Source organism: Cavia porcellus, unplaced genomic scaffold (assembly GCF_034190915.1).
Source record: "Cavia porcellus strain 051 isolate PalLab524CR breed Dunkin Hartley unplaced genomic scaffold, mCavPor4.1 scaffold_27, whole genome shotgun sequence".
Lineage (NCBI taxonomy): Eukaryota > Metazoa > Chordata > Mammalia > Rodentia > Caviidae > Cavia > Cavia porcellus.
In genome coordinates this window covers 38,477,778-38,491,485 of record NW_026947510.1, presented here as the reverse complement: position 1 = coordinate 38,491,485, position 13,708 = coordinate 38,477,778, and the positions used below count along the sequence as shown (strand labels likewise).

Below are 13,708 nucleotides of genomic sequence, written 5' to 3'. Positions count from 1 at the left end.
TCTCCAAATACACAGATCCTTCGATGTCTGTGGGGGATTGGATCCAGAATCCCCTGAAGATACTAAATCCACAGATGTTCACGTCCCTTACATACAACAACATAGTGTTTCCATTACCTACATTTCCTGTACACTTTAAATCACCTCTGGGTTATTTACAATACCTAGTGCCATATAAATGCTATGTAAATAGTTGTTATGTTATTTAGGAAGTAAGACAAGGAAAAAAAACCTGCACGTGTTCAGTACAGACTCAACTTTTTCCTAGTATTTCCAATCTAAAAGTGGTTGAATTCACAAATCTGGAGGTGCACAGATATGCAGAGCCACCTGTAATCTCATATCCATTTCCAAACGTCTCACCAAGGGAACCCTGTGCTAGCTATTCCCACTTAATCTTTTTTTCATCCTTAGAAATAAAAAGCCCCTAGAAAATTCAATGCAAGGGCAAAAAGAACTCACAAGAAACATGCTATGGTCCAATGCCTCTTACACTGGATACATGGGAAAAAGTAACATAGCCAAGGACAGTGGCACGGAAAACAGGGACGGGGACAGCAGGCCTAATACAATCAAAAAGCTTGGACAGAAACTACTGGAACACGCTTATTTCTTCCTCTAATCACTGGGACCAGTTGATTTAATACCTATCAAATTCACTGAAACAATGAGATAATTTGTAAGAAAACACTAGAAAATGATTTGAAAGTTCTGGTAGAAAATAACAAAATCATTACCCAAACTTGGTAAAATGGGTAAAAATGGACTGCTTACCACCAGAATATGCTTTTAGTCAAGAATTAAATAGGAATTCAAAAAACAAGGTTTCATGGCCACAATGCCTGCTGCTGTCAAAGTGATTCGTCAACTAACAGAAAAATACAGAGAAAGAGTTGGTTGGAGACATCCGTACAGCTTTATAAACCATCGTTTTAACTAAATCTATCTCCCTGTCATGACACTGATTCAGAAGCCTAGTCAAAATTTCCTTTCCTGCAATCTACATTTAAGGTGATCATACAGATAGTCACTAACATCTAGACACCAACAACACCTTATGTGACTAAGAAAAGAAAATTCCTAGGTCACATCTCCCACATTAGAAGACAGTTTAAGGGCAGTACTGCTTGCCTCAGAACCCTGCCCACACGTTCACCAGCCCAACAAAGCCAACCAAGCACGTGAGCTCACAGACTCACTGGGACCAAGGACAGGCATCTGCCCTACCTGTATATGTCAATGAGCTCAGACAGGTTGACGGATCTCCGCTTCTCCCATTCTGGCTCTTCTATCTGTAGAGAAGGTGGTGAGCTGTCTCGATTTTGGGCCTGAACAAAAATGTCCCGCAGAGCGACAGCTTGTACATTTCCTAGCACCATAGGAAGAACCAACACTGAGAAGTTGAATTTAATAGAATATCGTAGGGTGGGGAGTTAAAGAAGACTAGCCCAATCAGAAGGATCTAACACAACCTGTTTGGGCTGGTCCCACCAGCAGTGGGTGGGGAAGTGTAAAGCAGGCACTGGACTGAATCTTCTCTCTAGAGAAGCCAGTAGGGAAGGTGGAGTTAACCACCTACCATAGGGAGGGACAGACAGACTCCTGCATAGGAGGCAATGGAAGGGCTGACCACTGCAACCTCCGGGTTTTCACCCCATCTTACAAGGCAAGCCTCAGCCCAAACCTGTGGAGAGCAGCAGTGTAAACCAGCCTTGCTTCTTACCAAAGCCAAACAGGATGTAGACAGCCCCACCGGCTGTGATGTACACCTGAGGACCAATCAGATTCCCCACTCCCACGATGCTGTACTTCACAGGTCGGCCCACTGGGTTCCCTGTCTGGCCAGACACCAGCAGAAAGTATACATCCGGCTGAGAAACGAAAGAAGGGTCACATCAGTAAAAGCCTTCCACTCCCAGTCTAACAGCCTCTGTGTCAGCTAAGGGCTCAGAAATGTTTCCCTCATTTGAGAAGCACAAAGCCAACTCTGCCTCTCTTATTTCCCTGGAAGTAAGAAATGAAGCAAATAGTCCATATGTATAAAAACCACCTTAGGTTGCTGCAGACAATTTCTCTGAGCACAGTCGTTGCTGACTACACAGTCTGCTCAGGCATAAGGTTCTAGCCTAGAGCTAAATATAATCTGACTGACCCCACGTCTCCAATTCCATTCCCAGAACTCGCAGGAATGTTTGTCCCCAAGTAGAATCAATACAGAAAACAGAGCTTCCCCATCATCTCATCAGAAGTCTGGCCTGGCTACTTTCAACTTTATTCTCAGAGAACAGCAAACCTCTCCCATGAAGGCCCAGACAGTAAATATTTCAGTCTGTGCCACAGAGATGTCTCTATAGCAACTGTCCTACTCTGTTGATGTAGCACGAAAGCAGTTATAGATAACAAAAAGATGAATGGCCATGAATGTATTCCAATAAAACTTTACTTATAAAAGCAAGCACCAGGCCAACTCTCAACAGAGTTTATTAAACCCAGCTCTACAAGATTTTTCTTGAGGATAGAGTCACCAGTTGAGAAATATAAGAATTGTGCTGATTATCTTGACAAAATTTATCACCATCAATTCTTAGGGACAAAATAAAGAAATGTGGGTTGCAGACAAAGGTATTTATGAGGTCAAAACTAGCCTAGGGAGAGGTGTGTAATGGAATGACATAGCATTCTGCTACTGGCTCATTCTTATCAAAAGATCTGAACAAATAGAATTCAGGCTTATCACAAAGCTAGGAGGTCTGGCTACTATGCTGTATGATTAACTTGAAATTCAAAGAGGCCTTAAGATGGAAGATGAATAAAAATCTATGTAAAAATTGGTACATAGAGGACAGAGGAGGGTAAAGGAGATATATATTCTGACCTCCTGCTGATGGAGAAACACTATGGGAAAGTCACAGGTTTAGAGGGACCAGGCCAATGGCCGAAGGGCTTTGTCATGGTTGGGGATTAGACTCATTTGGAGAGATTCTATGGCACTGACACTGGAACAATGAGTGGAGGCCATCAGAAAACTCATTTCTCAGCAATAGGACAGAAGTTTTAGGGCTGACCAGAAATGAAACAGCTGCCTCACCAATGAGTGACACTCAGTCTGCCCACACGCTCAAGGAGGGCCCAGTGCAGTAGGTCTGGAATCAAATCAGACCACAGCGTGATATGAGAACGGTGAACACTGGTTTTTAAGGTCCTTTCCCTCAACATTCTCAACAAGGTTTCCACTAAGCCTGAACCTGATCCAGTTCTCCCCAGCTAGCTCCTAAGAATGCAGTGGCTTTAAGTCAAAGGCCTAAGGTGTTTCCTTCCTGTGAGAGATCCCCTCCCATGCGTGTAGCTTCAATGCTTCCTCAGGTTCTCTGTTGCTGATAAAAAGGGCAAAGAGATCACAACAACGGTAAAGCTGCTGCTCCAAACTCATCATCTCTCCAAGAATTTCCTAGAAGTGCTTGTCACTTTTCAAGCAGAATGGAGAGTCTTCCACGGCTGTGCACTACCGTGCTAATGAGAAGCTCTCAGAAGCAAGCTGGGTAACACACTACTAGCTTATGAGCAGATAAGGAGCTGATTCTTCCAATGGAGCCCCTCACTATCAGGGAGTCCCTAATGGCCTGAACTCTAAACCCCTCCACCACCCTTCGTAACAAGTAGGAGATGGAGTATTAAGACCAAGACTTTAAATCTGTTTAGGATATAAAAACATATTCAGTGCTTTGGTCTGCCTGTGCTGACCAGAATTGCATTAGAGAGAAATTCCCCAGCCTTTCCTCTTTGGGACTTTCATAAAAAATCTCTCCCTGCTTGAGGTAACATTTGAAATTTCCTTCAACCCATCCCTTTACTCACAATGGCTAGTATACTTAAAACAAAAAACAATTTACATGAATAATTTCTAAATTCTTGATTCTGGTCCAATTCCAGACCAAACAGCTTGTTGAAGAAAACCAATTGAAGTATACATGAGGCCTTTTGTTTTAAAATTAAAAGCAGCTACCAAATGGGGCAAAATTATCTGTCCCACATGTTCCCACATTTCTATATCCACATTTATTTTTATTTTGCCATTTGTTGAATTTTTAGTCCACAAGCATTTCCTTGGAAGATCAGGTAATCTGAGAAAAATGTCTTAGAAAAACTTTTACATAAGCTCTAAACAAGTGGGCACAGTGGTACATGTCTATAATCCAGTGCTTGGGAAACTGAGGCAAGAGGATTGCTGAGTGCTCAGCCACCTTGGGCTAAGAAGTGAGTCCAAGACCAGCCTGAATTATATGACCAACAAAAAAAAGGAAAGGAAAAAAAAAAAGCTTTAAAAAGTGCTTCAGGATTAACAACTTAAAATTGAGATGATTTTGTTCACTAACTTAATCTTTCTTGCAATGTGGCGAAAATACTTTATTTGTATATATGATGGCAAGCTCCATAATTAATAGGATGATTTTTTTTCTTGTGGTACTAAGGTTTGCACTCAGCACCTTCATTTTGAGCTATGTCCCTCGCCACCTCTCCCCCTTTTTTTAAAGACAGAGAGTCTCATTAAGTCACCAAGTTGCCTAGATTGGCTCAAATTTCCATCTTCCTGCCTCAGCCTCCCAGAATGCGATGAATCCAGATAGCTAACTAGACCTCACTTAAGAGGTACTATACTCAAATCAGTCTGTCTTGTTACTGCGTAGACTATAACTCCGCTTTCTTTGGATATGGATGCCGCTATTTAAATTTTTTTTCTATATATACTTTATGAACCTTTTACCAGGTGGTCTCATTGTTTTATAGTTGAAGTAAAATTTAAATATATTTAATACAGTAAACTAACAATACCTTTAAAGATATAAAAGGTAAGCTCTACTTTAGGAACCTGAAATGTGTTCAACTCAAATTTTCATAGCAAACCTACAACCAAAAGAAATAGTCTGATTTTTTGCACATGAAGGAACCAGAGCTTGGGTAGGTCCCGTGGCTCACCCAAGACCACAGAGCTGCACATGGCAGTGGACACAGTGCCCCCTACACCCAAAGCTCACTACACCGCTACCCATGGAACCCTGATGAGACGGCTGGGAAAATGTGTTCACAACGCTCTCTCCTCACTCAACCTAACCAAGAGAATTGATTTAAACTTTGTCTTTTGTAAAAAGAAAGTTTCAGACATTTATAACATTAGGAACTACAATAAAGAAAAATAAAATTTTCTCTGTATTAGACAAAAACCAGTGAACAGAGACCATACCTGTGTTTCCCCAATGGCCAGAACCGCAAGATCTCTCACGCCATCCTCATCCACGTCTGGCAGCACCACCACGGGGGCAGCCAAGGTGCCATTGGACAGGGAGCTTGGGCTCAGCGTCCAGATGACTTTCCCTAGGGCAAAACAAAGTAGGTGATCACTAACATGGCCTTCTGTTTTTTGGGGGAGGGCAGGTTGTTCTTTCAAAACAAGATCTACTTAGGTTACCTAGGCTGATCTTGAACTCCTGGGCTCAACTCATCCTCCTGCCTTTGCCCCTAAGAAGCTGGGACTATAGGCATAAGCCACTGTAGCTGACTTTTTCCCAGGCGGTAACCAGCACACGGGCAGGGTACTTTTAATTCTATAAGGAGGCTTCATCATATTTGATGGTTTTTCCCTTTTGTCATTAAGCCCAATAAGAAGCTGAAAGGCCAAACCAACATGCCTCAACAAGCCATTGTTTCTTCACAGAAATACTATTAATTCATTAATGCCTAAATCGACACATGGACTCACTTATATCAAATAGGAAGGGACAAACTTCATCTGTCTTTTCTACAGAGTAGGGAGAAAATTTACAACCAAAGGCGTCCGGCTAGTTTCTGAGTTCAGCCCCATCTTATCACAAACAGGTTGAAACACGGATCCATTCATTCAATCTGCCAAACCTCTTATCTTAGTCCCTTAACAACCACCTTCCAGGGTAGCAAATCAGACTTTCCATCTGCCACAGCAGAAAAGTCCCCTCCCCACCAGCCTGTTAGAATCCAAAATTACAATTCATTACAGCCAAGACCTTTTGCAGCAAATGATCTTCACCTGACGTTGCGTTGAATGCGCTGAGCATCTTGCGTGTCCCAGTCACGAGACAGATGATTTCAGCCACACTGCCTGGCATCAGATCCAAACATGTGATATCCTGGGCCTCTTCTGGGAGGGGAATGGACCATAGCGTGCTGCCATTCATCCCCGAGAGACACACGAGGTCTGCAGCTGGTCCTGGGCCACCTAAGAGCAGACAGAGAGAAGGAGAAGGAGGCAGAGGAGATGAGAGGTGGAGCAGAGCAGGAGGCGGGGAGACGAGACGGGGAGTGCGTGGTGGTGAGGCAGCAGCTCACATGTGCATGTTCAGCTCCGTGTGTTGGTGTCAGTGAGGTCTGAATACGGAGTGGCTCTCGCCTCTGCCGACACACCTCCCATGTCAGACAGGACGCGGCGACTGCCTCACTGAACCTCCGCTTTCTCACCCTTCCCAGCATAGCTTGCCTGTCTGACACCACAGAACCCACTAACAGTGATGTCCTTCAGAGTAACGACTGCCTCTCTCATTCCTATACCCTCAGTACCCTGCAAATGCCTGACACATTGTACCCAACTGTTTGCTGGATGAAAGAGAGAGCAAAACCCAGCATATGGCAAATGGTTGTTGGGAACCAAAAGCCAGGAGGAAAAGGTATGCTCAGAAACACCAGCCTGACCCAGAATACATGCAGAGCAGAGAGCAAAACACCTGAATCATCATCACCTGTAGCAAATGCTGCCTAAGAAGAGAAAAACAATCTCTTTTAAAATAAACCTGAAAATTACAGGAAAAGCAGTAGGTATAGGTCCTGAGCTCCTGGGAATCAGCTACTTTGGTCCCCGGCACGAAAGATTACTTGGAAAAACAATTCCAAGGGCTGAGGACAGCTGCTAGGGAACCAGAGTGCTCACCTCCGTAGTAAACAAGGTTTTATGTGACTAAACACTCAGAATAATACTCTTGCCAGGCTTCCTTTCACTTTCAGGGCACAGACACCTTGACTCATCTCACATACTCCCTGCGACAACTAAAACAGGGAAGCCAACATAAGCTTTATAGCTTTGTTCTACCTAATTTCACTATGACTGACTATACAACCTAAACACAAGTGGCAGACTATGGTCCCCTGTTCCAGACCTTGGTGCCAGAAGAAACTGCACAGGACAAACAGTGGTACCCAAACTGGCTTCCAGATGTCTCAAGGAAGCTATGATTAGTCTGTGCCACCTTTCTACTTAAGGGCCTTTCTGATCCCCTAAGCACCTCTGGTTCATTTTCCAGGGTACTAAAGGGTCACCCCCTCCCCAATAGCCCTCAGTTCCTTGAGGCAAAGCATGTTCTTCTCTTGGTAAGGTCTCTGTACAGCCCTGAGACAAGCCGAGCACCTGCCATAGTCAGCACTGATTCCTGGCCCCTGAAGGGATGGACGGACCAATGCAGAAATGCATTAGAATCCCAATCCTGCTACATCCGGTGGCACAGAGCTTTGTGGGTTTGGGCACTTGGCCTAAGGCATAGGACATAAACTCCAGAGCGTGACTCCTGGATCTGAATCCCAGCTCTACCATTCACCAGCTAAGGGACTCTTCAGAAGTTTCTTAACCTCACCACCCATCAGTTTTCTTATCTGATAAAGGGGGGCAGTAAGATTAGCCTACCGCATAGGACTGTGTTGAGGAATAAATTCGTTCACATATTCCACACTTGCAACAGTGCACATAGACAGCACTGTATGATAGGTTATATTCTTACTTTAACAATCTGTGGGCAAATCAGGCTGGTCCATCTGGTGTCCAAACCCACAGTCTTTCCATTATGCATTCCATAAGCAGCAACACATGCAAAATAACATCTGACTAAAATACTCCTCTATGTAAACATAGGTGAGGGAAATCTACTTAAAAGGTTAATCAATGAGCCACAGGCAGGAAAGAAATGTAGTCAAGGCCCAATTATATGAAAAGAATAGGCAGCAGTTTTTCTCCGTCACTGAGCTCTGCCTAAATTCCTTCTATACACTGCTAAAACCCCAGCAAGGTATTTCTAATTGTGTCAAAGGTGTGCACAGTTTAGAAATCTCTAAAATATACCCCCATGCTTATTCCAAGGCTGAAGTGAGTAACAAGTTATCTCTCAGGGCATTCATGGCCTACAACTACAGCTCTTGTGTCAGCTGGAAGAATGCAATTAATGCCACTTTAACAGAGGCTGCAGGATGAACCAGAGCCCCTGTTTCCCTAGGCTGAAAGCAGAAAGTGCTTTTGCTTATGTGTTTCCACAGCTGACAAGTGTAACAGCCAGGGTCTCAGAAGCAGGGTCCTCAGGGCAAGCAGTGGAAGATTTAATGAGGCTACAAAGACATGGTGGGGGTGGAGAGATCCAGATACACAGGCCAGCCTCCAAGCACAGGGCAGGATATTCAGGCATGAAAATCAAAGGGGAAGAAGACAGCACCCAGCCAGAACACATGCGTGCAGAGATGTGTACAAGGGGTGATCAAAACATACAGTGAAAGTTTACATTTTCAAAATTCAGGAGAAGACACTGCCATCACCAGGCATGATAGTGCACACCTGTAATCTCAGCATTTAAGAGGCTGAGGCAGGAAGATCGATGCAAGTTCAAGACCAGCCTGGGCTATACAGTCAGTTCAGGGCCAGTCTGCACTACAAAACCAGGCCCTGTCTCAAAAAAAAATTGTTTTAAACACTTCCATTAAACCTCCTCAAAATATTCCCCCTCACTTTGAACACACTTAACTCATTGTTCTTGAAGGATTTTTGTTTTGTTTTGGTTCAATTTTTTTCTTGTCTTTTTGAGACAGGGTCTCACTATGCAGTTCAGGCTGGCATGGAGCTCACTTTATAGCCCAGGCTGGTCTCAAACTCGAAACGATCCTCCTGCCTCAGACTCCTAAGTACTGGGATTACAGGCATGAGCCACCACACCCGGCTGAAATAGTTCTTTGATAAGTGTCTGTACAAGGCATTATCAAAAATATAGTGAATGCTGCTGCTGAGTGCCAGCCAATGGAAAGGTAGGCTTGTAAAACCATTAGTGTGTCATCCACCTTATTCACCAGCCTGGGTATCATATGACTTTTGGATCATTTCCCAAATCCAAGTGACCATGCAAAGTAAATATTTAGAATCAAACCAGGACATCAAAGCCTCCATGACAGAACAACTAAAGACACTCATGAAAGACCTTTAAAACTACTTCTGAAATCAGAAAAAGTGATAGGATAAGTATTTTTGAAGCAAGGGAGAGTGTTCATAAGCAGAGATTAAGAAAATATGCCTTTTATTGTAATAAATGGTTTACATACAGATCACGTCTGCAAGTTCATCCATACAGGCCACAGGCATTCATTATGATCAAAGAGGCGACAGAGAACATATGGAGGAACTCCAGAAACCTAAGCACTAACATGGACAAACCACTTCCTCTCGGGATCAGTTTTTTCTGCGGCCTAGGCAACCACTGAAAGTTCCTTTCAACTATAGCTCTCTCTGGTTTTTTGAACTAGGCTCTATTTTCATGCAAGCACTTTCTGATCAGACTCATATGACAGATGTGTGGTAACTTTGTGTTCAATGTGGACACAGACAGATGCATCCCTTACCTGGTGAACTCCCGTTCCTTGATGTCACAAAGGAAAGAAGCACATCCCGAAGGCCGTCTCCATTCACATCAGACAGTTCTAGCGGAGACAGGTCCCCACCTGATGTACACATAAAGGAACAAAAAGGGCTTAAGTACATGCCCATAACCAAAAGGGGACAAATACATCACACTGCCAGTACCAATGAAGACCAAGCAGGCTTCTGGTTCCCAGGCAAATGGCAGAGACACACTTTTCCGTATCTCCTTGGTGCTGTCAGTCATCTCAAAGCCCTGGAGATTATATATAAAAAAAACATAGCAAGGCAGATGGATTACAAGGCAGATGAGTTCCCTGGGTTTTCTGGGGGGCTTCATATTTCTCAGATGAGGTGCTGAAGAAGTCAGGAACCAAGAAATGTCACAGGTACAAACCAAGGACCTTAGGAAATACTGGCTTCTCTAGCCAAAGCCCCAGAGAAGGAGTGGCCTGGCCAGGCAGAAGTTTGAGACAGTGACTGTTCACTCCAAGTGCTTAGCACACAGAAAACTATGGCCCTGGACCAAATACACACACTCAACACAGAGAGACAAAGAGACAGATGGACGGACGGACAGACAGACAGAGACAGAGACAGACAGCTGAACTGGGAGCCCTACTTCCCTGGTCCTGGCTGACAAGGTACCTACCCTCCCACCACAGTCAGGACAGAGAAGGCTCTCGTCCTACAGTCCCAAAACCCTCCACTCACAAGGGAAGCCTGCAGCTCTAAGGAGGCAGGTGGTGACCCAGGGCAGAGGGGGAGGCTGGACTTGCACCCCACCAACAGGACAAAGTTGGGCCTCTCCCCCTCACGAGGTGGGAGTCAGAGGGTGCCGGCCACATCTGGAGAGAACTCACACACTGCAAGGGAAGAGTAAGCTGACAAAACCATTCTGGAAGATCAACCAGTAAGAATGAACGCGCACACAGCCTGACCCAGGAATCTCCCTCCGAGGATTATGCCTTAGGGAATTGCTTCTATAGTGGATGAGGAGACACGAAAAAATGTCCTTAGCAGCATCATTTACTTTAAAATAAAATTTTAAAAAAAGCCTGGAAGCCATGGAAATGCTCATCAATAATAAAATGGATAAGTCAGTCATGGGATATTCATATCATGGAAGATTCGCCAGTGGTAAAACTGAATAAATACCAGATAAACACAGGAGAGACGGGATTAACCTCAAAAATTTTATTTCAAAACCTCATGTTGAACAAAGAGCAAGTCTATGTGACTACATTTATGCAAAATTCATAAAAGAGACAAAATTAATAAACAGATTATTTTGGACACATGTAACTGAGGTAAAATTTAGCCAAAGGATAATCAACACAAAATTCAGGCGAGCAGAATCCCACGGAAGCAGAGGTGGATACAGTCAGGAGGAACACGAAGGAGACTATAGAGGGCTTCATAATGCGCGATTGCTTTTTGTCTTCCTCCATCTCCTTTGGCAGTGGGGATTGAAACCAGGGCCTTTGCCCTGAACTACATCCCCAGTACTTCTTATATTTTATTTTTCTCAGCATCTCAGCAAGTCAAACTGCCCAGGTTAGGCTCAGACATGAGCTCTTCCTGCCTCAGCCCCCACAGTAATACCATAATATCATGCATCTTGGAAAACTGGTACATATACACATCACATTTTAGTCATTGTTACTTCCCTCTTACCTTCTCCCTTCCCTATCTCTACAAATTCTACTTCCCTGTTTCCTAAAATCTCTTTCTACTTTGTTCTTTAAATTTTTTGTATTTTTATGTTTATGTTTTTTATCGTTTGGGTTTCTCATACAAGAGAAACCATGTCATATTTATTTTTCTCTGGTTTATCTCACTTGGCAATATGTTCTACCTCTCAAACTGGGTGTTGGATTCACCACGAATTTGTTATCAGCCTTCACACTTTATATAAAAATCACATATGTAAACTACGTCTGCCTTAAGATACCCAAAGACGATAACACTGAGCCCACCAGAATCTAATTCAACCAGGATCGGAGAAGCAGCAGAGAAAAAGCCCCTCCCTGTCAAGATGACAGGAGGTGCCTGGGGACAGCCTAATCCAGCTCACAGAGGACAACTGCTTAGCATAGCTGGAACGCAATCCCCATTCCAGACTAAGAGGTTTCGGAGATAAAAAGCTGGCTTCACTCGGGCAGCACCACCCTAACTGCTGAGACCAAGAAAAAACAAGAAACAAAAACCAGCAACTGCCTTCCACATGAAACAAAATTATTCTAAGTAGGCCAGGCTTGTATAATCAAAGAGGGCCTGAAGGGACCCCCCCCAACTTTACTTTCCTCTGTAAATAACAACTTTTCATCACCTGCTGCAGTGTTTGCTCCCCTGAATCACAGGAACCCAGCAAGCCAACACCCCATCCTCTCTGCATCCAAAACCTGCACTAACACAACACCGTGCTGACAGGTGCAGCCACCCACCCACTTGTCTTCTTTCAAATCTTAACCTCCTAACCACTTCCATGCATGCAGGGGTGGGTACAGTACTGTGCAATACACATTCGTTTTTAAGATTTGGAGGGAAAACTCAATCAGATAATTTCACAGAACTAGCACAGAAAATCCTGCCACTCACCTCTCTGGGAGCCCAAGCGGCGACGCCAAGTGCTGTGCAGGTCTCTGGGGGGACAGGGGATGAGGAAAGCACAGAGGAGCACCAGGATCATGGAGATCCCCAGTGTCAGCAGGAAGACGGATGTGCGCACGTAGGACACGAGGGAGGAGGTCGCCTTCTGCTCCAGGCCCCCGAGGGGCTCCGAGGGGTAGCCCTCGGTGGTGACTTCAGAAAGATGTGGCTTTGCAGGCCCGGCAACCTCCACATCAGAGTCAGGCTCTGGTGCTTCTCCCAGCGGACTCTTCCCATTTTTGACCCCTCCGTTCTTCTGCTGCAAGTTAAGCACAAGATCATCTTCGCTCTCGTCGCTGTCAGCCTGGGTCAGGGGATCGTACTCCCCGAGGTCTGGGCTCTTCTTTCCTGAGAAAACAGGACAGTGTCAAGGAGAACTAGCAAGGAGAAACCCTCACCAAATCATAGCAACTGCAAACCTAGGGAAACAGGGAAAGTGACAATAAACAAACAAACAAAAATAGTGAGTTAACATGAAGCTTGGACCTTGGTGGCTATCTGTAAAATGGGTGCAAAGGATAAAGGGGACAATGGAAGGGGGTGCTGAGCACAATACTTCAGAATTATTGCCTGCACTGCAGGTTAGAAAAACTGAAAAGGATGCAGCAATATGGAGGAAATGGAAATCATGTTAAATAAAATAATTTAGAAACAGAAAGACAAGTATTTTGTATCTTCACTTATATGTGGAAACTAAAAAGTTGATCCCACAGAAGTAAAGAATAGAATAATGCTTACAAAAGGCTTAGAAGGATGGGGGGAGAGCAGGGAGAGAAAAAGGATGGTTTAGCAGACAGAGGGATGAAACTGGACTGAAGCAATGCCCCTAGCATTCTTAGGCAAAGTAAGTTAATTGTTTGACAACAATTATTAAAATACTTCAAAACAACTAACAGAGAAGATTTTAAATGCTCCCCACACTAAGAAACGAAAAATCAGGTGATAACTATGCCAATTACCTTGATCTGATCATTACACCTTGTATATATGTAGAGAAATGTCACACTGTACCCTATAAATATGTACAATTACATGTGTCAATTAAGCCACATGCAGTGGTCCATGCTTATAATGCCAACGACTTGGGAGACTGAGGAAGGAGGATCAGAAGTTCAAAGTTAGCCTGAACACCTCTAGATAGATAGATAGAAAGATAGATGAAAGAATGAAAGAAAGACAGACAGACAACATGTCCATGGATTCAATCTCTAGCACCATCAAAAAAAAATTGTAAAGAAGACAAGCAAATTTCAAATATCTTCAGTCTTACAAGAGCTTTCTTAATTTGCTTCATTCTCATTTATGTGATAAAAACTTACCGCTCTTTCATCAACTTACCACATACCTAACATGTATTTTTGCCTTTGGTTTCTT

At 43.8% G+C, this 13,708-nt stretch overlaps 1 protein-coding gene across 2 annotated transcripts in view; it reads right to left on the bottom strand.

Annotated features, from left to right (window-relative positions):
- Nucleotides 1–13,708, bottom strand: part of Fam234b (family with sequence similarity 234 member B) — a 30,660-nt gene that overhangs the window by 7,902 nt on the left and 9,050 nt on the right. For both annotated transcript variants that reach the window (XM_003470313.5, XM_063238253.1), the window contains exons 2-7: nt 12,284–12,682; nt 9,667–9,765; nt 6,059–6,247; nt 5,240–5,370; nt 1,724–1,871; nt 1,228–1,369 (exon numbers count right to left, since the gene is read on the bottom strand). In XM_003470313.5, coding sequence (XP_003470361.2) covers nt 1,228–1,369; nt 1,724–1,871; nt 5,240–5,370; nt 6,059–6,247; nt 9,667–9,765; nt 12,284–12,682 — 1,108 coding nt within the window. The remainder of the gene's footprint in view (nt 1–1,227; nt 1,370–1,723; nt 1,872–5,239; nt 5,371–6,058; nt 6,248–9,666; nt 9,766–12,283; nt 12,683–13,708) is intronic.